General features: G+C 41.9%; 1 protein-coding gene across 3 annotated transcripts in view; it reads left to right on the top strand.

Annotated features, from left to right (window-relative positions):
- Nucleotides 1–22,471, top strand: part of STXBP6 (syntaxin binding protein 6) — a 262,455-nt gene extending 239,984 nt beyond the window's left edge. For 2 of the 3 annotated variants that reach the window (XM_040257207.1, XM_040257205.1), the window contains 2 exons: nt 15,409–15,566; nt 21,692–22,471. In XM_040257207.1, the coding sequence (XP_040113141.1) occupies nt 15,409–15,566; nt 21,692–21,715 (182 nt within the window). In that variant the 3' untranslated portion in view covers nt 21,716–22,471. The other variant, XM_040257206.1, reaches the window with a different exon arrangement.
- Nucleotides 22,472–24,774: the final 2,303 nt, after the last annotated feature.

Genomic DNA, 24,774 nt, shown 5'->3' on the forward strand with positions numbered 1-24,774 from the left:
GAATTTAATGGGTCTGATTATTTTGAATTCTTTAGATACGTCAAACAGATAAGACCTATGCACAAATAACAACACTTAAAAGAATATTTTATTTAAGCCTGTTATGAACCAGCAACACCACAAGTTTAATATGTGTCTTCATTAGATCTCTCAAATGTAACAGAAGTGCTTATTTTCCTGTTTCCTGAGTCTAGAAGAGTTGGGTTACCAAACAGTTGGTTTTTGGAGGGGGCACATCCTGATTTCTTTTCTCAAAGTGATTCACACTTAATCCCTGGAGATCTCACCAGGCCCCCTTTTTATAACTGAACTTGACGTTTCACATCAAAAGCACTGTAACGTCCATCTAGTCAATGATGGGTTTTTTCCAGATTCATACGTCCTTTGCTTGGCCAGCATTACATAATCCTCCACCATGTCATTAGTATACATTTATCTGGTGTATGAGCATTAATAGAAACACACAGACGCCTCATTACTATCTTATTATAATTTATCAAGTTTCCAGCGCTTTTTGCTCCTAGCCCAAGTGATCTATTCTGAACAGATAGCCAGATTTCTAAAGAGGTGAATGCATTGACCATTGACACCCATCAGTCCTCTCTGGAACAGTTTCTAATTCTTTTGGCTGACTCACAGTTTCCTATATTTACCTACTGCTCCTGGCACAGATAAAGACTATATTTTTATCTGTATAAAGATTATAAATGTAAAGGTTATATTTTTATATATAAATACATAGAAGAAATAAAATATACAAGTATTATAATAATCCTTACCTAATAAAATCAATAAAATAATATCCAATTATATTCATTTTTCAGATTTCAGCTTCACTTTTGTACATTTAATATTAACTCAGCATTAACCAGTTATGGCTTCCACAAACTTATATAAAAGTATTGTAATTATTGTCCTCTTGTAACTTTTATTGCTATTGATATTCTAACATCACAATTGATATCACAACTTGTCTGGTAGGACCCGCTTTAAACTGGCTTCTCTTTTCTTTTCGCACTAACCCTACCATCACTGAAGGTATCCTTGTTGTCTGGCAATAAGATATTTCAGCTCTGTCTGGGTTTTCCTTGCCCTAAGGCACGGAATCCACCACTTTCCAAAGGACTTTGCTTTCTTCTAGCAGAAAAGAGCTCTAGCCACCAAAATCTAAATGCTCAGCTTGCATTAAGTATCAGTGTTGGGGGTAGAAAAAGTGCTACTGCCAATGTTTGGACACCCTTAGGGACAGAGCTGGACAGTGTTCCTTTGTTATTCACATTGATTTTTTCCAAAATTTTTTATTATGTACTCTACCTGTAGTAAGAGACTGATGAAATTTTAATGATTTTTCTAAAATTTGTAAAGAAAAATTAGGCAGTCGATAGAGATTGGAGTCTGTTGGGGATGGCAGAGAAGTCATGTGGCAATAGATAAGGAGGAAACACTGTAGTTGATTGTGCTGTATTATGAGTGTCCCAACAAGGGACTGAGATACGAAAGGAGCATCATCAGGTTAGCAGTAGGGAAAGAAGAGCATGCTGTGTGAGAGCGCTGAGAGACCAGTGGCAGGAAAACCACCCAGGCCCCCTGGGCTGGTCTAGTATGAACTGATGGGGACTAGAAATAGAGTAGAGAGCTGGGTGAAGAGCCCTTGCTGAGATAAATGCTCTGGATGGCATAGAAACTTCAGTAGAGTATTATGGAGAGTTAGAGTTAAAGGTGAACTGAGTGTAGGGTGCTAGATGGACAGAAGGGCTATTAACAGTGAATTCAGGAGGAGGAGAATGTCAGATGGAGAGTGAAGAGGGGAAGAATGGACTAATTAGCCACTAATACTAAGCTAAGTTTTGAAAAGCAGACAAGTACAGATTGTGTCTGGCCCATGTTTATTCTACAATAAATCTGCTGAATGAATCAGATATTTCTAATACTGCAATGTATGTTAATTTCATACTGTACTACCAGTACCATAAGTATATATTTTATTTAATTCTCAAAGCAAGCTCTATGAAAAAGAGGTATACTGTTTTTATAGCTGTTGTGCTTATGAGAAAAACAGGCTCATAGAGATTAAATAATTGACCTGAGGTCACAGTGCTAGTATGTGGCAGAGACAGACTCAAACCCAGACCTCTCTGACTTTATAGTTCTAACCAAAAAAGGAATGAAACTCATAGGGTGAATCAAAGTGATGGTGGAGGGAAGGGTAGAGATCAAGAAACAGTGTTATAGAACCCAGGGAAAGAACAGTTTTTCAGTCAGCCCACTTGTGGTCCTGTGGCCAAGTGGAGGAAACAAAATAGGGAATAGACTTGATAAGTCACTGGTGAATTTAAGAGATGGTGTTAGGAGAGTAGGAGTGAGGGGAAGGCCAGTTTACTAAAAATGCAAAGTATATTGAGTAGGAGAGGTCACTGTGGGAGTAGACTCTTCCTTCAGCCATGTTCACAGTGAGTGAGGGTAGAGAAGGAAAGATGAGCTGAAATAGAAAGCTCAGTGGAAAGACTCTTTACTGCCAGATGACCGAAGTTTCCTTCTTTAGTAATGGCTGAAGTTGAGTGTCAGCTGTGTGCCTGACACTGTTTTAAGTGTCCCGCCTGTACAACCTCATTTATTCTTCACAACCATCTTTTGAGGTAGGTGCTAGATCAGCCCCCATGACAGGTGAGGACAGAGAAGGTGAGGTATTTATTCAAGGCCACACAGCTAGCAAGCACCAGACTGCCCATGTTGAGCAGAATTTGTTTTGGCCAGCAACATTGTAGAGGGTTTTCAAATTGTATCTATCAGTTCCGTTCAGTCATTCAGTCATGTCCGATTCTTTGCGACCCCATGAACCGTAGCATGCCAGGCCCCCCTGTCCATCACCAACTCCTGGAGTTCACCCAAACCCATGTTCATCGAGTCGGTGATGCCATCCAACCATCTCATCCTCTGTTGTCCCCTTCTCCTCCTGCCCTCAATCTTTCCCAGCATCAGAGTCTTTTCCAATGAGTCAGCTCTTTGCATCAGGTGGCCAAAGTATTGGAGTTTCAGCTTCAACATCAGCCCTTCCAATGAATACCCAGAACTAATCTCCTTTAGGATGGACTGGTTGGATCTCCTTGCAGTCCAAGGGACTCTCAAGAGTCTTCCCAACACCACAGTTCAAAAGCATCAATTCTTTGGCACTCAACTTTCTTTATAGTCCAACTCTCACATCCATATATGACCACTGGAAAAATCATAGCCTTGACTAGATGGACCTTTATTGACAAAGTAATGTCTCTGCTTTTTAATATGCTGTCTAGGTTGGCCATAACTTTCCTTCCAAGGAGCAAGCATCTTTTAATTTCATGACTGCAATCACCATCTGCAGTGATTTTGGAGCCCCCAAAAATAAAGTCTGACACTGTTTCCCCATCTATTTGCATGAAGTGATGGGACCAGATGCCGTGATCTTAGTGTTCTGAATGTTGAGCTTTAAGCCAACTTTTTCACTCTCTTCTTTCACTTTCATCAAAAGGCTCTTTAGTTCTTCACTTTCTGCCATAAGGGTGGTGTCATCTGCATATCTGAGGTTATTGATATTTCTCCCAGCAATCTTGATTCCAGCTTGTGCTTCCTCCAGCCCAGTGTTTCTCATGATGTACTCTGTATATAACTTAAATCAGCAGGGTGACAATATACAGCCTTGACGTACTCCTTTTCCTATTTGGAACCAGTCTGTTGTTCCCATGTCCAGTTCTAACTGTTGCTTCCTGACCTGCATACAGGTTTCTCAAGAGGCAGGTCAAGTGGTCTGGTATTCCATCTCTTTCAGAATTTTCCACAGTTTGTTGTGATCCACAGTCAAAGGCTTTGGTATAGTCAATAAAGCAGAAGTAGATGTTTTTCTGGAACTCTCTTGCTTTTTCAATGATCCATCAGATGTTGGCAATTTGATCTCTGGTTCCTCTGCCTTTTCTAAAACCAGCTTGAACATTTGGAAGTTAATGGTTCACGTATTGCTGAAGCCTGGCTTGGAGAATTTTGCGCATTACTTTAGTAGCATGTGAGATGAGTGCAATTGTGCAGTAGTTTGAGCATTCTTTGGCATTGCCTTTCTTTGGGATTGGAATGAAAACTGACCTTTTCCAGTCCTGTATCAGGACTTGAAATTATGGTTTTTAAAGTAAAAGGTACTCACTTCCAACTGTAATAAAAGCTGAGAGCTGCGGATCATACTTGGTTTATTGCCATACATACCAAAGACAGAGAACAAATTCAGTTTTATGAAATTTAGAGCCATTTTAGGTGGTTAACTTCAGAATAGCATTTCACCCACCCTTCTGAGAAGAAAAGAGAACCAAAAGAAATGTCCTTGAAATCATTCTTATGATGCCCTGTAACTCTTGGAAGAACATGTTCTTAAGGACCAAGTTTAAACAAATGCTGAAAGACTGGTGAACTTCTTTACATATCCTGAATTTTAAGTGTTTCAAGGACATGAATAGAATCCTTAATGTTTAACTCTTGCTGTTGAAAATATTGGGACAGTGAATTGAAAGGAGGGTATGAACTCATATCTTTTATAGGACAGGGAGGGGCCGTTGGGCTTTCTCCTGAGTCGTAAGTGCATGCCTGTGACCTGGGAACAAGCTGAGGTTCCACTAAACTACTTTAACATTGCCAGCAGAAGAGAACTGGCTAATAGAATGGTCGGTCCATTCTTCTCCCTTTGGTAGTGCCAGCAGTAGATAACTCCAAGGTCTCCTTCAAGCAGACTTTTGAGTTTATGGGTTTACAAAGTATTCCTGAGTGCTGAGTCCATTTTTCTTTGTCATCCAGCTGCAGGAAACAAACAAGTTTCATGGTCCCTGAAATTAGCCACCAACTTAAGACAAAAGATAATTCTGGAACTGCCACTCAGCATGCTATATCTGTTCTGCTGCCTCTATAAACCAAGCCTTTTCAATGTAATTATATGACTTGTACAACTATTGCTAAATTGATGAAGACAGCCTGGATTTATTTATTTTTTCCTCCTTTAACTTAGGAATCCATATACTTTGTTGCAGCGTTTCCCAGAACAGATTCTGTAGAAATCCACCCTACTAAAACAAACTATGCAAAAGGATCCTGTAAGTAAATATGCTGGGGAATTCTGCTAGCAGATCTTTCCTGCTGCCACCACTACCTCCTTTTGGTTAACAACTTACATTAGAATATTAAAAGTTTTCCAAAGTTCTGCAATAAAGGAACCAGATCAGCATTTCATAAAGTCATTCACTGCACACTGTTTTCAGAGCTTTGAGGTCAACCCTCAGCTACTATGTATTCAACTATTTTAGAGTCCAAATATGAGTGAAGTCATGTGGGTTTTTTCCTTTCTGTGTCTTGCTTCTACAGGCAGGGAGGTGGGAGAACGGGGAAGGTGTTGGTCCAAAGGTACAAAGTTGAAGTTATGTAGAATGAATAAGTCTAGAGATCTAATGCATAGTCTGAGGACTTAGATGAATACTGGAAGTTTGCTGGAAGAGTGATTTCAGGTGTTCTCACCACAACAAAAATGAAAAAGGAAAAAATGGTACCTATGTGAGGAGATGTCTATGTTAATTAACTTCACTGCAGTTATCATTTCACTGTGTGTATGTATGTCAAATCATCACATTGTACACCTTAAATATGTACAGTTTTTATTTTTAAAAATGATTTTTACAAATGAGCTTTGAGGTCAAGATCTGGGTGATCTTGAGCAAGCTATCTCCCCTTCCTGAGCACTTAATTGTAAACTAGGGTAAAAATATAGTTCTTGTACATGCACACAGTATGTAACCATTCAGTGAATTGCAGCAGTTTCTGCAACTGATGTTCACACTGCCTCAGTGTCCAGCATGGGTTAACAACTGTTCCTTTTGGAAAGTTGCTATGATGGATCATAACCTGGATTTGTAATAAGATTTATCTGATGAGTCACTAATACCACACAAGTATGAATGAAATTTAATAGTTTGGAAGAATCTCCCATCTCAGAAGGGGATCCTAGAGGCTGTTCAACATTGAGATGCAGCTACGCGATTAATATTGATTAGTTGGTGTACTGTAGAAAGAACTTGGGAACTTGGTAATTTACCCAAGCTCTCAGGTAATTAATGGAGTCTGTGAATTAAGATCCAACTTGTTTTACTAGGTAGGACTTTGCATTTAATCACTCTGTAGATGTTAATATCATTATTATTTAAATTGCTGTTCATTTATGAAATGTTTAATACAAGTCACAGTCAGCCAAACCTCCTTGGAAACTGAATTATGGAAATTGAGGTGTTCCTACTCATCTCAGGAAGCAGAATGGTGTGTACATGGTTCAGAGCAACTTTAGCACTGAGAAGGAACCCTGCCTTCTGGGAACCAAGCTTCCGTATGACTTTTCTTGTCTTTTGTTTATATGGTAAAAGCTAGAGTTCTCGTGGTAGAGATGCTGAGCAATGAAGATTGGAAGTAAAAAAGGGAAAGAAAAAGCATCCGATGAATCCTATAGATTGGTATCTAAAAAAATTAATTTGAATGTCACTAATACTGGACCAGACTTAAGTGAACCTTAAAAATATTTTGGTTAAAAAAAATTAATACTGTAGACAAGAATAGACTAGAAGGACTGTTTACTCAAGGAATAAATTATTATTGAATACTTTGATGATACAATATGAAGGTTATTAATGTTCCTGGCCTATTAACAGTTTCATATACTTGATCTCCCTGCCAGTATTTTATCTTATTAAAACCCAAATCCATTTTTTTTTCACAATTAGTTCTCCTTTCAGTTAGCTTGGACAAATGGGGCTTTATTGTACAGTTATTCTTCAGTGGTTAGATTGATTATAGAATACAAGTAGTCCATGCAAAACTATTATCAGATTTCAGTCTTAAAAGAGTGTCCTGGGATAACCATGTTTCCTCAGCTCTGAGTATAGATTGCCATAGGTTTATCAATCATTTATTTTTGAGATGATTTTCCTGCTCTCTCCAAATATGATGAGCATTTTATATTTCAAATATCTACATATGTATTTGATGTAGGAAGTAGCTGATGAAAATTCTACTTAAATTACCTCTTTACTCGCTGTAGAATTAAGAGTTTTGATTACCAAAATACAAGCTGAAGTCTAGAATGATATAAAGAAATTATAGTTGTTGGTGTGGTCTCTGTGCTTTAAAAAAAAACAACAACAACAACTTTCCTCCTCTCCTTTCTCTTCTGTTGTTGCTTTTCAATATACCATATTCTTTTTTCCCTCACTTTCCTATACATATAAGCTTCTTTTAATTGTGTTCAAACAGTAACTGAATACAATGTTAGCACTTTATCTCAAGTTACTTTCTGAGAAAAGTCTTCTCACTTAACATAAAAAAATGCCAGCATAATATTTTTTTAAAGCACGTATTGAGTGGAACTGATGTGAATGCAACATCAGTGAAGACTGGTCTATGCTCTATTCTCAGAGAGTGTAATTCAAAGAGTAGTTGACATTATTTGCAGAGGTTGACAGCCTTCTCTCAGACTGCTTGCATAAATTTGGGTATTAATATGCTTCCTGCCTATTTAGAGAGAACTGTTCTATCTGCCTCAGGAGACTGTTTTATTTCCAGATTTAACTCAGCACAATATCATGGGCCCCAACTTTTGAGTTAAGCATCCTTCTTTTCAATGCACACCTTGATTTAATGAGCCTGTGTTCAGCTTGCTGTGATCAGCACACTTAGCTGCACACTGCAAGTATACAAAGATCCAAGTGTCTCCTAGGAGACTCAAGACACTTAACCCCAAGATAACAGAGAAGGAGACATGCAAACAAATGTGTGGGATGGTGCAATTTTTCCAAAGTTCTAGGGAGCAAATGTGGTCTTATGGAGGTGGAGGGACAAACATCCATTGAGCACCTGCAGGTACTTTGTGTACATCTTCATCTTCATTTCCACAACTGCCACATGAGGTAGATGTTATAGATGAGGAAACCTAAGATCAGAAAATGTGAATCACGCCCTGAAAGGCATTCTGCCAATTTGTCAACATAACAGTGCATGCACGTAGCATGCACTCAAATGAATAGTTCTCAACCCTGAATGAGTCTTGCAGAGAAGCAGTTTTCAGCATGCAACAAGATCCTCAAAAAACATAGATGTCCTTTAAACCAGCAGTTTAATCTCTAGGAATTATCAGATATGGACAAAGGTTGCAAATGCAAGAAAGTAACTGTAGCCTTATCTTAAAAAATAAAACTTTCCAAATAATTAGTGATACTGAACAGCTTTACATGTGCCTGCTGGCCATCTGTATGTCTTCTTTGGAAAAATGTCTATTCAGAACTTCTGCTCATTTTTAAATCAGAATGTTTGTTTTTTATCAAGTTGTATGAGTTCTTTACATATTTTCTGTATTAACTTATCAGATCTATGATTTGCAAACATCTTTTCCATTCAGTAAATTATCTTTGTGGGTTTTTTTTTTTTATGATTTCCTTTGCTGTGCAGAAGCTTTTGGGTTTGATGTAGTCCCATTTAATTTTGCTTTTGTTTCCATATCCAAAAAGATATTGCTAAGACCAATGTTAAAGAACATACTATGTTTTCTTCTAGGTGTTTTATGTTTCAGGCCTTACATTCAAGTCTAATCCATTTGGAGTTGATTTTTGTTTATGGTATAATATAGTGGCCTAGTTTCAGTTTTTTGCATGTGGCTGTCTAGTTTTCCCAGCACCATTTATATGAAGAGACTGTCATTTCTCTGTTGCATGTTCTTTGTTGTCTAATAAGTTGTTCATGTATGTATGGATTTGTTTCTGGGCTCTCAGTTTCCTTCCAATGATCAGTATGTCTGTTTTCCTACCAACACCACACTGTTTCAATTACTATAGCTTTGCAGTATAATTTTAAATCGGGGACTGGGATACCCCCAGCTTTGTTCTTTTAGAATTTCTTTGGCCATCTGGGGTCTTTTGTGGTCCCATACAAACTTTAGAATTTTTTTTGTTCTGTTTGTGCGAAAAATGCCATTGGGCTTGCATTTAACCTGTAAATTCCTCTAACGGCTTTTTCAACAGTGTAATTCTTCCAGTCCCTGAGCATGGAGTATCCTTCCTTGTCTTTGTGTCTTCAGTTTCTTTTGAAAGGGTCTTACAGTTTTCAATGTCTAGATCTTTTACTGCCTTTGTTAATCTTATTCTGAGGTATTTTATTCTTTCTGTTGCAATGGTAAATGGGCTTGTTTTTCTTAATTCTACTAGTTGTTTAGGAAAATTTAAATTAAAACCACAGTGAGATATCTCATGCCCATTAGAATGGGTTATTTTCAAAGAGGTGAGAAGTAAGAGTTAGAAGTTGGCGAAAAGGAGCTCTTTATGCACTGTTGCTGTGTGTAAATTGATGTAGTCACTATGGAAAACAACGTGGAGAATTCTCAAAAAATTAAGAAACCACCATATGATCCAGCTATTCCATTGCGGGCTACTTATCTGAAGAATATGAAAACACTAATTCAAAAAGATATATGACTCCTATGTTCATTGCAGAATTATTTATAAAGCCAGGATATGGTGAATAAATGGATAAAAAAGATATGGGGTGTGTGTGTGTGTGTAGACAATGGAACTCAGCTATAAAAAAATGAAATCTTGCCATTTGTGACGACACAGATGGACCTTGAAGGTGTTACACTAAGTGAAATAAGTCAGAGAAATACAGATACAATATAATTTCACTCCTATGTGGAATATTTAAGTTAAAATTTTTTAGAAAAATAAATGAACAAACCAAACCAAACAAAAACAAACACAAAGAACAGAGTAGTGGTTACCAGTGAGGACGGTGAAATGGATAAAGGGGGTCATCTGTATGGTGACAGATGGAAAGTAAACTTTTGATGATGAGCACACTGCCCTGTATACCGAAGTTGAAATATAATAGTGTGCATGTGAAACAGGAATAAATACGTAAGGAGGGAAGGAAAGAAAGAGCAAACACTTTTGGACATGTACTCACTATCAAAAAGGGAAACAATTGAATAAATCACAACAGTGTTAGGTAGCCATTACCAATAGTATTTTCAAAGAATTTTTTATGACATGGGAAAGCACAGTAGGATATAGTACTAAACATACAGTATGGTCTCAACCCTGGTTTAGAAAAATATATACAGAAAAATTACCAGAACCAAATGTACTATAAATGTAAATAAGGTTATCTCTAAAGAACTGAATGTTACACAATTTTATTGCCTTCTTATAGTAATATGTATTCTAAATTTTCTGTAGTTTTTTTTAGCTTGTAATAATAAGATGTTTTCTTTTATATTGTGGATTTAAGAAATGCTTTAGGAACTGCTCCACTGAAGTCTCCATTCCATACAGTTAATGCAGACTGTATTACTAACCTCAGATACAGGAACATTCCCATGGAAAGCCAGTATAACAGTAAGTCAGAGAACTGGCTCTGGGGCTGGGCTTCCTGGGTGCAAAACCTCGCTCTGCTCCTCACTTACTGTGTGATCCTTGGTGCATTGCTCACCCTCTCTGTGTCCATTGGTGTTCCCATCTATAAAAATAGGATCAAGAAATGTGCCATCATGTAAGGTTGTTGTGAGGAACAGATCTTAGTAAGTGCATAGAGCATAGTAAGTATTCAGTCAACTGTTACTTTTGCATTGGATTTAAAAGCTATTGCTATTTTTATACCTTATAGTTGTTTATTTTAAAGCTGGCAACCCACTCCAGTGTTCTTGCCTGGAGAATCCCAGGGACGGGGGAGCCTGGTAGGCTGCCGTCTATGGGGTCGCACAGAGCTGGACACGACTGAAGCGACTTAGCAGCAGCAACAACATGTTTTTTAATATAAACTCTCTCTTTAATATAGCAGAAGCATTCCCCTTTTTGCATTTTGTTGTTGACTTAATTTACTGAACTCTTGACACCACCTATAGGTGAGATAGTTAGCTGCATTAGACACAGACTAAATCCTTAGTCATTTGGCAAGTTTAGGATTTTAGGACCTAGTTAGATCATGTAACAGCATCAATCATGTGTCCAAGCTTCTGCTAAGCCACAGAGAAATCATTAGAAGGGTGATATATTTTTCCTGCTCTAAGTCAGCCAACATTTTTTAGTGTCTCCTATATTCTGTGAATACAGAAGTGAGAAAGGCCCCTGCTTCAAGGAACTCACAGTAGATACCTAACAATTACATGCATTATAAGAAATGCACCATTTGAAATAGACACAGTCTTATAATGTGTATTTTGGGGGCAACAATGATTTAGGATGGGCTAGACATGACAAGCTTTCCTATGAAAGAGCTCTGAAGTATATTGAAGCACATAGAAGTAAGTGGGAAGGCTGAGAAGCAGCAGTAGCAGTAAGCACGAAAACATACAGGTAAAAGATGCGTGATACATCTATGAAAATTTAGGTAACTTGGCAAAGCATGGGATTGGGGATTGCTAGATAGGAGAAAAAATGGATGAGATTCTAAGAGATGAGCTGAAAGAGATTGGCAGGGGAGCGGTCTCATTTTTATCTTGAAATCAGTGAGAAGATGGTAACAAATTTGCCTTTTTAAAAGTTTCCAGTAAGGAAGATGGATCAGAAAAGGTGTGGGGTTACCTAAGGAGAGAAGGCTGCTGCTGTAATTCCGAAGGCAAGAGGGACTGGATCAATATACAGAGATAAGGAAGATAGCAAAGAGGGCAGAGAGTAGCAAGCTGGACAGCAAATGACCTTTAGCTGTGTGTGGTAAAAGCAAGGGAGAAATCCGGACTCAACTCCCAGATTTCTGATTTGAGGAGTACAGTGGGCAGAATAGTGGGGTTACTGACTGAGCAGGGGACCCCCAAAGGGAAAACAGGTGTGATAATGGGGTCAGGTGTAGATATACTAAATTCAAGACTACTTTGGGTGACTCATCTGGAGTTGCCTGGTAAGAAAACATGGATCTGGAGTCTCAGCAGCATAACCTAGGGAAGAAAAAAAACAAACAGAAATTTAGTCATTAAAGCTGTGAGCTGAGTAAAACTGTCCAAGGGAGAGTCTGCAGAAAGAGCAAGAGTAGAGGGCCAAGGACAGAACCCTGGGGTTATAGCATTCGCAAGTCCTCAGAGAGAAGAGAGTAAGAAAGCAGGAGGAGGAAGATTGAAGATTCAAGAAACCTGCAGGAGGAAGATTCAAGATATAGGGTATGATCAGCAGGGTCAAAGGGCGCCCTAGGGGAATTGATAATCCAGCCCGGAAGTCACTGCATCTACAGGTGAAGAAATGAGGTGGAAGAACTGCCCATGACTGTACTTGACCAGTCACCTAAGGCGGTTAGAGACAGTTCTCAGGAAGTTGAGAGTGGAATTGACTTGAAGCTAGAGAAAGGCAATGGGGCTTCACCAAGCCTGGAATATGGGTAGAATTGAAGCCAGGAGAGGACATTTCAGCTGGGGTGATGAGACTTTTCAAATCCATCCTCATGGCCGAAAATAACTGAAGGTGGATTTATTTATTGATAGTGGTCGGCGGTGTCATCACTGAATAATGAAGAGAGCATTTGGTTCTCTTTTAGTTATAACACCTGCTGGTTAAACAGTATCATATAAAACTGGGTGCAGTACTGACCTGATATCTTGTACAAAGTTAAGGAAGTCGTGACAGGAATGCACTATGGCTTTTGCAGAGCAGATTCATTCAAGGAGAGTCTAACTTTGAGGGCATCACGAGGGTCAGTTTGATGGGAAAACACTATCCAGTATGGTTATATGCCCTCTTAAATTTTTGGTGCCTAGTGTTATTCGCTCAGTTGTGTCCAACTCTTTGTGACCCCATGGACTGTAGCCTGTCAGGCTCCTATGTCCATGGAATTCTCCAGGCAAGAATACTGGAGTGGGTTGCCATTCCCTTCTCCAGGGGATTTTCCCGATCCAGGGACTGAACCTGGTTCTCCTGAATTATAAGCAGATTCTTTACCATCTGAGCCACCAAGCCCCCTACCAAATTTTTGGTACCTAATTCTAAAAGTCCCTTTGGTTTAATGTAGGTGTTCCTGGCTATGCCCCACCCCCTTTTCTCTAGCTTCTGGTTGCTGAGCTGTGGGCATGCAGAAGGAAGAAGAAACGGAAGGAGAATTTCTTGTGCCCCCTTCCCCACCCCTCTGCACCTTCAGTTCTTTTTCCATCTTCTCATTCCATCTCTTTGGCCTCTTCTTGCTAGGGAGTACTTGGCTTGCAATGCAGCTTAGGTGATAACTCTTCATTTACCAAAAAGAATATCTTTATGACAGAAACAGTCAGGTGTTACCTTGGGAAATAACTTGTCACAACCTATCTATGCTGGTCTGCTCACAACTCTGTCATGGTGATGGTTTTCTGTGACTGATACCATACCTGCAAAGAGGAAGGTACAGAATAAGGAAAAGTCATTGGGAAACCAGGTTCTAGGGCTCGTTATGTCACTTCCCTAGTGATTTGATCTCATGGAAGTCACCGAACCTCACCTAGCCTCAGCCTTCTCAGTAAAATTTTTGTGACAATCAAATGAGATAATATTCGTAAAGATGTGTTCTGACTGCAAAATACTATTCAGCTGCTAAGCAGTGGTGAAAGTGTTAGTCACTCAGTTCTGTCTGACTCTCTGTGACCCCATGGACTATAGCCTGCCAGGCTTCTCTGTCCGTGGAGTTCTCCAGACAAGAATACTGGAGTGGGTTGCCATTGCCTTCTCCAGGGGATCTTCTGACCCAGGAATCGAACCCAGGTCTCATGCAGTTGCAGGCATTACCATCTGAGCCACCAGGGAAGGCCAGGGCTATAATCATAACCATGATATGAAAGCAAAGGGAAACCAGATTTCTCCTCTTAGATCTGTTCTGAAGACCTCAGCCTTCCATTCCAACCCCGTATTTACTCAGTTTCTCCAGAACCACATCTCTTCTGTTCCCTACTAATCTGTGCTGACATATCTTGGCTCCTGTGCTGGGTGATGCATCTGAGTAGCAGTTAGTTAATTCCATTCTCCTCCCCTTAGTGCATGGTGAAAGCCCTTGAAATCCACCCCTTAAGAAGAAAAATGGAAAACAATTTACAAAGTGCTTCCTCTGGGCCAGGCACTTTCTTTGCCTGAGATCCTTTTCCACAAACCATAGGCCATTCCCACAGAGGAGAAATCAGGAAACCTTTGCAGTTGAGACCCATGGAAATTACATTTCTATTAAAAGCTGTCTGTGGCTCAATGTATCCATTCCAGATACAAAGTTAAATGATGTAATAAACTTATTCAAAGACATAAAGCTATTACATAAAATGCCATTTAAATATCTTACACTCGGTGTTAACAAAATACAGCTATAAATCTCCTTTGGTTGTAATTTTGCAAGTTGCTAGGTCTCAGTGGGTTACGAATCTGCCATTTCTTCACTGCTGAATTCTCTCTTCTAGTCCTGGTATGTGGGATGTCAGGGATGCATAACCATCTGAAATGTGATGATGTTTTCAACTTTCTCGGTGTCATCGCTCATGAGTCTGGGAGTGCTGAGTCCCTTCTAGGGCAGGCTGCCCTCAATTTTCTACCTGCAGGCTCTGCGCAGGGCTGAGGCCCCGTATTTCATATACTTGAGATTAGAGGCAAAGAGGACTGACCAACCAACCAGGCCATGGCTTGGGATTCAAGGCTGGGAACTGACATACCTCCTGTGAACTCTGATCCACAGCTTCTTGCATGGGGCCGTACATTTAGGGAGGAAGGGGTAGAATGGAAGGGAAGAGTTGAAAGGAATACAGAGCATTGTATCTAGGGACATTCAGCATCCTGTTTTCCTGTGGTGATTCACTTAAACCCAGCTCAAGAGGAAATGCTCATATGATCTAGATATGTCTCACTGAACTTGCCTCATTCTCTGCACTTGTTAGGATTTCCATCAGTTCCTAAATCCAGATGGACCCCATCCTTCTGAGCCCCACTAGACAGAATAGAATGGAAATGAGTGCTATCAGCATCAGCGTGCAGAAAAGCCTTCAGCACTTGCCCAGGCCCTGCAGGCAGTGGGTATTCTTCCTCTAAGTGCGCTGGTCAGTCCGAGTCAGAAGGAAAGCCGACTCGTTTCATAGACCCTCCAAGCCTTTCCAGAGTCTGACCCATCTTGCTTGCTTCCCAGGTGGCTCTAGTGGTAAAGAACCCGCCTGCCAATGCAGGAGACGGAAGAGACCCGGGTTCGATCCCTGGGTCGGGAAGATCCCCTGGAGGAGGGCGTGGCCACACTCCAGCGTTCTTGCCTGGAGAGTCCCATGGACCGAGGAGCCCGGTGGGCTACACATGGGGTTGCAAAGAGCTGGACACAACTGAAGCGACTTAGCAGCACTCGCGGAGGGGATACTGTTATTGCAGGTCAGCCAAGTTAGTTTCTGATGCTTTTGCTGTCCTCTTTCAGGAAACAGCATCCTCCATTCAGCGGCTGACAGCGTGACGAGCGCAGTACAGAAAGCGAGCCAGGCCTTGAACGAGCGCGGGGAGCGGTTAGGCCGTGCAGAAGAGAAGACGGAGGACTTGAAGAACAGCGCCCAGCAGTTTGCGGAAACTGCGCACAAGGTGGGTCTCTCCGCACAGCGGAGCACTCAGCTCTGGGTGGTCAGGGAGCTTCGGGGCCCAAAACTTTCTATCAATATGTTTGCCGTGCTGCTGCTACTGCTGCTAAGTCACTTCAGTCGTGTCCAACTCTGTGCGACCCCATAGACGGCAGCCCACCAGGCTCCTATGTCCCTGGGATTCTCGAGGCGAGAATACTGGAGTGGGTTGCCATTTCCTTCTCCAATGGTTGCCATGATGAGGTACAAAACTGAGCCTTTTTTTCTTTTTTTGCCCCTGTGTACAGTTTCCTTCTGCTACTTCATAAGTTGTGTGTGCGGTGGAAGAGTTCTTCTTTTACGTATTTGGTTATCTCCTTTCTGCTGGCTTCATCCCTGACTCTGACCCCATATCTATGGGAATTGTGGACCATCTTTAGGTCCTACCCAGAAGTTTAAGGCTCTAGTTTCAGGGAACAGGATGTAGGTGGGGGTCTCAGAATATCCCTCCTCTGTTGGCCAGGGCTTGAAAGAGGACTATGGGCTCTTGTGCTTACTTTTCCATGCTGTTCCTTTCTGGTCACAAGCCTAGCATCCTGTGTTCTTATCTCTTTACCATATAAAAAGCAAACTCTAGTCCCAGGGCACCTCAGGGCTGGTGTCCCCTGCAGAGAGGCCTTGGACCTCTAAGGCTGACTGATACAGAGCTGCCTGCAAAATTTCCACCGGCCTCCGGGTGCAGAGAATGGCCTTTCACACATACCTCAGGTATACACATTCTCTCACACACTGAAAATGATGCGCCTTTCAGAAAGGAAAGTTGTTATTGGCAGCCAGCTATCTAAGGCAGTCACAAACGACGGGAAAGAGAGGCCCTGTTGGTCAGGTGATAAAGAGGATTTATTACTGTTCTTGTGCTTTGGATCAAAGGGCAGTTCTTTTCTGGCTGGTGATTTGAATTTGGGTTCCCAGAAACGTCTGCTGATAATAGTTAGCGTGTCAGAGACATGATCTGGCCTTTCAAGATAGGCTTTTCAGGTGACCTTTAGGGGAAGAAAAAAATGAATTTGCTTCAAGGGAAAAGCCCACTTTTGCTGAGAAAACAGAAAAGGACAACCGGAAAGTAACAGGAACCTTCTCCCCAGCTGAGCTGGGCTGGCCCCTTCCCAAAGCTTAAGCCCAGGCCCCACCGTGGATCCAGATCCATGGGGCTGCATCTTGCCTTCCCTTGCACCCATTTTGCTCAGACCTGTCTTGTGGTTCACAGCGTCTTACTGTTCTGCAGCCCTGCTGGGGGCCAGAGCCTGGTTTGCCACGGTTGTCACAGAGGGAACGAGCTCAGAATTATGGTTGCCTTCACCCCTTCTGCAGCCTTCATAGTAGAGAAATGGCGTGGAGAAGCTAGAACGCCCCACCCTTCCACCACCACCAGAACTGCATTCATAGCAACAGCAACTGTAGTGATTTAAGGGAGGGAAGGGCAGTGAGAGTCTAGGGAAACACGGAAACAGTGTTGATTTCAAGGCTAAAGGGAATTATTTTTGAATTGTCTTCAACTGTGGGAAGGGGGTGATATTGTAGCACTTCACTCTTGTGTCTTGTCCTACAGAAAAGAATGCTCAATAGTGCCCTGATAACATTCTGCTCAAACAAGAGTTAAGGTTACTGATTAGACAACAAACCAGGTTACCAAGGAAGTCTGAAATCGCTCTTCCTGATGCAGAGTAGACAACACCTGGAGGTCATCTGTGTCAGCACCCACCTCCGAGAAGGTCGTGCAGACCTGGGGTTGGACAACCTAAGCAGATGGCCAGAATTCTTGGCCCTGCTCACCGGGTCTCCCCGATACTGTGGCCAAGTGTGCCAGGTGGTTGGGAAGGCAGCATGGTATGTAGTTAACATCTGCTGTTTGATTTACCACCTCAGTGATCTTGCTGCTGCTACTGCTAAGTCACTTCAGTCGTGTCCGACTCTGTGCGACCCCATAGACGGCAGCCCAGCAGGCTCCCCCGTCCCTGGGATTCTCCAGGCAAGAGCACTGGAGTGGGTTGCCATTTCCTTCTCCAATGCATGAAAGTGAAAAGTGAAAGGGAAGTCGCTCAGTGGTATCCAACTCTTAGCGACCCCATGGACTGCAGCCCACCAGGCTCCTTCGTTCATAGGATTTTCCAGGCAAGAGTACTGGAGTGGGGTGCCATTGCCTTCTCCGCAGTGACCTTGGGCAGGGGCTTAATTTCCCTAAGCCCCTGTTTCCTCATCAGTAAGGACTTCTACCTAATAATAGTGCCTTTCTCCTAAAGTGTTGAGAGAATTGAATGCATTCAGACCTATAAATCGGTTAGCACAGTACCTGGTGCATGTAAACCTTAACTGATATTAATTATAATTGTTTCCATAAGAAATGATTTCTGCTGAGCCTGCTCTAATCCATTGTCTCATGATGAGCACTGGCAGGGAGGGTTGGAGAAATGTGACTGAGGACCCCAGCACAGGGATGGGGAGGGACGGCTGGTGAAGATCTGTGCCCTCCACTGTGGGGTGGGAGGGCCTCCTGCTGAATGCAGTGCCAACAGTTTCTAAACACAGAGCAGCCCTTAAGAAGAGGACCTATCAGAACAGAAACTGATTAGGCCACCAAAGGCACAGGGGTCTCTGGCTTTGACCACTGGGAGGATTGGCGCCGGCTAGTTACCTTCTTCCATGGAGAAGACGCAGGAAGCAGGCAGTCTCCACTTACTTTGGTTTCCCCTTCTGTGAGTGGCGTAAGGGTGGGGGCACCACTAGTGTCTGTTAGTTTGTTTGAGGGAGTGTGAGAGACACTACTATGATAACCAGACTTGCAGCTTTCTAAACCTGGGGATGTACGCTGATGGATCACCGGCATTGGCAGTATTCCTAACGAGGAGGTTGACCTCTTTAGATAAGGTGTGGCTATTTTCCCAGGGACTAGGACTCCTGATTTGTCCCATGGCGTAGGCTGACCATGAAGATGTCATTTTGCTGGCCGAGCCTCCGCCAGGCCTGCTGGTGAGGAGAGTTCAGGAGTGGAACCCGGGCCTTCCACCACCCCAAACGTGGCTGTGTTGACTCAGAAAGTATAGGCTGTGTTTAGAAGTCAGGACACAGTGCTCATGTCAGAGCCCTGCCAAGGCAGTTCTGGGTGAGCATTCCTCTGGGCTCCCTGATTGAACGAGGACATGCCACCTCGGCTGGAGAGGAGGGCACGCTTTCTGGGTGGATTGCAATAGAAGAACATTTCTGGCTTTTTTAGCTTACCCAGGTACATTAGAGAGTGGATCACTTTTGCAGGACCCTGCCATCAAGATACGTGGGTGTTTGTTTCCTGTAGAGATGATGGAAATGCCTCTGCACCCCTCTCTTCCCCTAGCTCTGTTCAGCCTGGCTTGGGAAGCGTGGTTCCTTCCTGAGCTATGAGCTTGGCACAGCCTCGGACCTTAGGAAAGTCCAGCTCAGCCACAAAGCAGGCCTGGTCACTCTCCGCGACTTCAAAAAGCACAACAGTGCAGTGTGTGCCGTGCTTTGATGCCTGCCTCCGCTGGTGAGTCAGCAGGCGAGAGCGATACCCACACCTAGGCATCCTCAGATGACATTTCCCGCAGGAAAGAACAGTGATCTGCCCTGTTCTGCACAAGCCCACATTTGTGGGGGAGCGAGTGGTAAGTGGCATTTCCCTCCCTGGCAGGGAGTGACTGCCTCTGTCCCTACTCCAGTCATCTGCTCCCTGTGCATCTGAGCCAGAAGGGACCTCAAGAGTCCAGGCCTCTTAAAGAATCCCCCTGTATGGGCTTCCCTGGTGGCTCAGATGGTAAAGAATCTGCCTGCAATGCAGGACATCCGGGTTCAATCCCCAGGAGAAGGGAATGGCTACCCACTCCAGTATTCTTGCCTAGAGAATCCCATGGACAGAGGAGCCTGGTGGGCTACAGTTCATGGGATTGCAAAGAGTCGGACATCACTGAGGGACTAACACTTTGACTTTCTTTATGAGTAAGAATATTTTCTGTTATTATTACTGTTATCATTATTATTTAGATGGAGTCATTTACACAGCTTTGAAAGAGAAAGCTTTCCATGAGATAAAACAGAATATAGCAAAAGGAAATTTTTAACTTTCCCTCTACATTAATTCATAAGCATTTGAGTTGGAGATATTCATAGACACAGGCTTCCCTTGTGGCTCAGCTGGTAAAGGATTCTCCTGAAATGCAGGAGACCTGGGTTCGATCCCCAGGTTGGAAAGATCCCCTGGAGAAGGGAAAGGCTACCCACTCCAGTATTCCGGCCTGGAGAATTCCATGGACTGTATAGTTCATGGGATCACAAACTGAGCAACTTCACTTTTCACTTTCATAGACACGAGGGAAACTGAGGGACAGAGCGCTTGTGACTTTAGAGCTAAAAGTCATAAACACATCTGTGCTTATGGAAAGCACCTGCCTTCCATATTCTAAAGTTTCTAACTCCCAGGAAATTAAAGAAAAAAACCAAAATGAGGTAGAATGGAAGTGATACCACTTTATGCAGAAATATCTCAAATAGCAAAACATCCAAACCAGCTGTATTTCTGTGAAACTGAGCTGGCACGCCCCACCCGGCTGGGGCTCCCCTTAAGCGCCAACCCCAGCTGCATGAGAGAGGTAACCGGGCTGGTGTGAGGAGCAGCACGCTCGCTGCTGAGGATGAATGACTGAGTAAATTGGCACAAGCCCAGTAGCTGAAGGTAATAGCTCAGTGAACAACAAGACAGCAGCTCTGATCAAATATTTATGGTTGGTATTCATTATGCACAACACTTAACAGCTCTGTGTTGATTTGAATGATTCGCATTGCTAAATAATGTATTAAAACTAGAGACAGAGCAAGAAGTGGAGACCTTACGGTGGAGGGGCTCAGAAGGTGGCTGAAGGTGGGACGGATCAGAGGAAGAGTCCTGGATCTGCCATTTCTACCCACTGTATTTCCTGGGCTATCAGCTCGTGGAGGTCAGGAGTTAGGAGCCACTGCCGTCTTCTTGGCAAAAACCCACAGCACTTAGCACGGCAGTGGTGTCCGACTCTTTGAGCCCCCATGGACTGTAGCTCGCCAGGCTCCTCTGTCCATGGGATACTCCAGGCAAGAACACTGCGGTGGGTTGCCATTCCCTTCTCCAGGGGATCGTCCCGATCCAGGGATCGAATGTGGGTCTCCCACATTGCAGGCCGATACTTTACCATCTGAGCCACCAGGAAAGCCCCCAGGTAGAGATTAATTTAACAATGTAACTACCTCCAGTCCAGCTCCAACCCCAGGGATTAATCCCTAATATCAAACACTATAGACCCCCAAGGAATCACAATTCAGCTTCCACCCTGCCTCCTGCTTCACGTCAGTGTACCGGCTCCTTGGAAAGGATCTGGCTAAGGAAGGCAATGTCAGATTTAATTTTCTGTTTTGTACCTGCATACATTTCCTTAAATACATCATCATGGGCTCCAGCTGGGCTTGGGAAACTATTTAATGATACAGTGGTATTTGGTGTTTCCATTTTTAAAGATCTAACATTTCAATGAAGCACATTTTTCAAATACCAGAGGGAGCAGCAAGTCAAGGTTTGAATTTGATCTATTGTTCAGTCCTGGTTGGTTATGCAGTCTTAATTGTCAAGGGCCTCGAACCTGGTTGAACGTCCAGGATATTACGTGGATTACTGCAGATTGTTTCTCTACAGTTGGTGATTTTTAATACTTTGAGATGTCAGTAAATACTCGAAACTGAAGAGTGGTCTTCCTGGATAACTAGTAACCTGGAAGCCCAGACGCCTTTGTTGCTATGCTAGGGTGGGTCACTCATTCTGCCTATACTTCGCCTCTTCCGTTTCCTTCTTCAGTGGCAAGGAGGAATGCCATAGAGCACCACCCTCCCTGGACACCTGCACCAACAAGAGTGCTGTGGGAGGAGTAAAGCTGCAGAGCTCGGTGGGCTGTGTCGGGAGTGGTGCACGTTTCCTTGGCGCCACTGCAAACAGTAGTGGTGATCTGCCGCAGCAAATAAAATATTGGTGCTGCTGCTCAGCGTGGATTTGGGAAAGAAGCAACAATGCACTCACCCCACTGCTGATAACATCTCACATTTGTCCCTTTCTCTCCTTAGCTTGCCATGAAGCACAAATGTTGAGAAACTGCCTCTCCCAGAGACCTCTTAAGAGAAACTGAAGTTTGTTCAGCAGTTTTTACAAGAAACTCCGGACCTCCGCTTGCTTCTCCAGCTCCCAACCCCCACCAAATTATGGACATTTAGATTGTTTTTCCTTTTCAGATGTTAATATGAGAGAAAAGATGGTGTGTTTATATTAATACATTTCCCTAATAATCTTGCTAAGAAATGCTGCATAGTATCAGCTTCAATTTTTTTTCTGTGTGTGTGCGTGTATTCGTATGTGTGTTTTTAAGGGTTTTTTTTTTTTTTGGTAGTTTGAATATGAAATTTGGACCAAATGATATATTGAGCTAAGTCTAAACCGTATTTTTTTTTCCTGATATTAAGCAAGAAGACATTTTAATGTGATATCAGATCCTATTGTTCCTGGTTGGAAATAAAAGTCAAGCAGGTTGGTTTCACTCAGGCTCTTAGCTACTCTTAATTTGAAGGCTAAGATTCTGTATCCTGAGGCATAAATCTGTATTATGGAAAACAATTGGATTTATCAGGAGAAACAGCAGTCTTTGATTTTTGATTTTTGTGTGGTAATTTTCTGCATGAGCCATCACCAGCATTCAAAAAAACAAATAAGAATCACAGATAGAAATCTACTTTCTGAGCTACAGTTTAAATTCTCCCACTACTTGTTTCCAGGCTGATTATTTAGAATTACCGTATGAATGATAAAAATTTGAGATTAAAGACCTAAGTAAAAGCCTATTTAAAAACTAATGTGAATTCATGAACATTTCTTTGTCATTGTCCCAAATTATGGTAGCTGGTTTTGAAAAGAGCTTGGATTTTTATCAAGAATTGATTTGTCCAGATAAAGTACTGTGTAAACCATACTGTGAAAAGATAATACATTTAAAGTCTTTTTCCTTTTCACAAAGACATACTGTTTAGAGACGCCCTCATGATGTCCTTAGGAAATGGCCTTCAGTTCTCAATATCTGATTTTTGGAGGTTTTGATGTTGTTACTGTTATTTATTTAATGTAATTTGAAAGTGCGGGCTTCTTGACAAATTGTATTTCATGGCAATTGCAACTTGCCTCATTGACATAGAACAGTATAGTCCTGAAGCCTTTACATTGTAGTCAGAATGAATGAAGTTGGTTCATTACAGCTCCTGATTTTGTATCACTCAACATGGATCCAGATTTTCAGTCTGAGAGTTCGGTTTTTTAGAGGATTAAAAATGCTAAATATAAAAGCTGTGCTTTGTCTTTCTGAAACAAGAAAGCAAGCTGCACATCCCAGATACATTCTCAGCCTCCCGCTGTGTTGCATTGATTTTTAAGCTGCCTGGATCATCAGGACCCTTTCTGTTCCTTCCTACCTATTGAGCCGACTGAAGCCATGTGTATTGTAGCTTCTACATGGCAGCATAGGATGACTTTGGGATTATTTATGCTGATTTAAATAGCTTAAATTCTCCTGCTAAAGCTTTCCCAGGGAGATAGAAAATCAGGCTATTGGTGGGGGAAATGATCTTTGTCAGTATGTGTCAAAAGGGAGATGAGATTTACCAGAGAAGAATTTCTGAATCCTCTTAGGGAGATGATCCAGTTCAAGGAAACTCTGTAGAATTTATAGGGTAAACTATATAAGTTTACTATAATATTTTGTACTTTTCTTTTGATGTCTTAAAACTTAAAAGAAGCAAGGAACTTATTAGCTGGTGAGTACTATTAGAAGCATTTATAATTTCTAACAAAAGCTGAAAATATCACACCAAATAAGTTTTCTTTGCAGACCTCCGTTTAGTAAAAGCATGCATGGGCACACATATACATCTTCCCAAATTGAATCCTAGCTTCAGAGATAGACAGTTGATATAAATAATTAGAAGAGTAAATCTCAACCCCCTGACAATCAGCCAAACGCAAAAATTAAATGTGTTGCCAAGTATTTTTTGTGAAGCTACTTCTAAAGTAGCAGAGGGTGAGGTCATAAGAATACTGTGAAATGGGAGATTGTTTTTTCCTCTCTGGTAAACCTGTGATAGTCATCCTTCATGAATATCAGTAGTCCACATCCTCCCCTCTTTGCTCACTCTCTCTTTATCCTTTTAACTTCAGTCTTTTGGAAGGCTCACTCTCTCTTTATCCTTTTAACTTCAGTCTTTTGGAAGACATTCCGATTGGAAGAAAGTCTATCTGCACCGTTACTAGCTTCCTCCATTGATTTACCTCCAGGCTGTGGTCATGCCCTTGACCTCCCTGTGTCCAAGTCCTGCCTAGGCCTCCACCCGCAGAGAGGGCCAACAGCAGCCCCAGTCCCTTCTAGACCTCCTGACTTTGCAGAAAAGCAAGCCTTGTGAAGACACACGTGAGGTTCTTTGGTATCCTTTTGTAGAAGGTGCTTCAGTACAAAGTATTATTACAATCTAACCTGGAGGAAATTGCTAAAATGACTCACATTATGTGGTACCAATTCATTTGGGACCAATTCAGTGGCTTGCTAAAAGACATTTAATTTCTTTGTTTCATTTCTGCACCTCACTATTGGGTTTTGGAAATACATTTCTGTGAAGGATTTCTTAGATTGTACTGACAACTCATAAAAAAAAAGTCTTCCCAGTGCTCTCACTTCTTCCTGGATGTAGCCGTAGTATTCTTCCCTAGTACTATTAGATACCTATGTACAGGAAGTAGTGATTCAGGTTAATGTTTCATATTAAAGAATGTATTTGTAAAATGTAACAAGAGCAGTAGTTAACTTTTTCTAAGCTCTGAAAAAAAAGATTATGTGTTAGACTTAAAATTTCAGTGAAATCTGTCTTAATACTACTTTTGTGGCTAACAAAGGTTGTGCATTTATGTAAAAATACTTATACAGGATGCCCTCAATAAACAATATTAAAGATAGGTTTCGCTTTCAATTTTTAGAATTGTAACCCTGCTGCTGTCTGTTGTACAGTTACTAATTCTTCAGAAGTTCTCTAAGATGTCAAACATAATTTTTGTTCCTTTCAGAGACGAGTAACACCTGCTCTGTGATTCATTATTACAGCAAACTCTAATTTTGTCA

This window comes from Oryx dammah, unplaced genomic scaffold (genome assembly GCF_014754425.2).
Source record: "Oryx dammah isolate SB20612 unplaced genomic scaffold, SCBI_Odam_1.1 HiC_scaffold_16, whole genome shotgun sequence".
In the NCBI taxonomy this organism is placed as follows: domain Eukaryota; kingdom Metazoa; phylum Chordata; class Mammalia; order Artiodactyla; family Bovidae; genus Oryx; species Oryx dammah.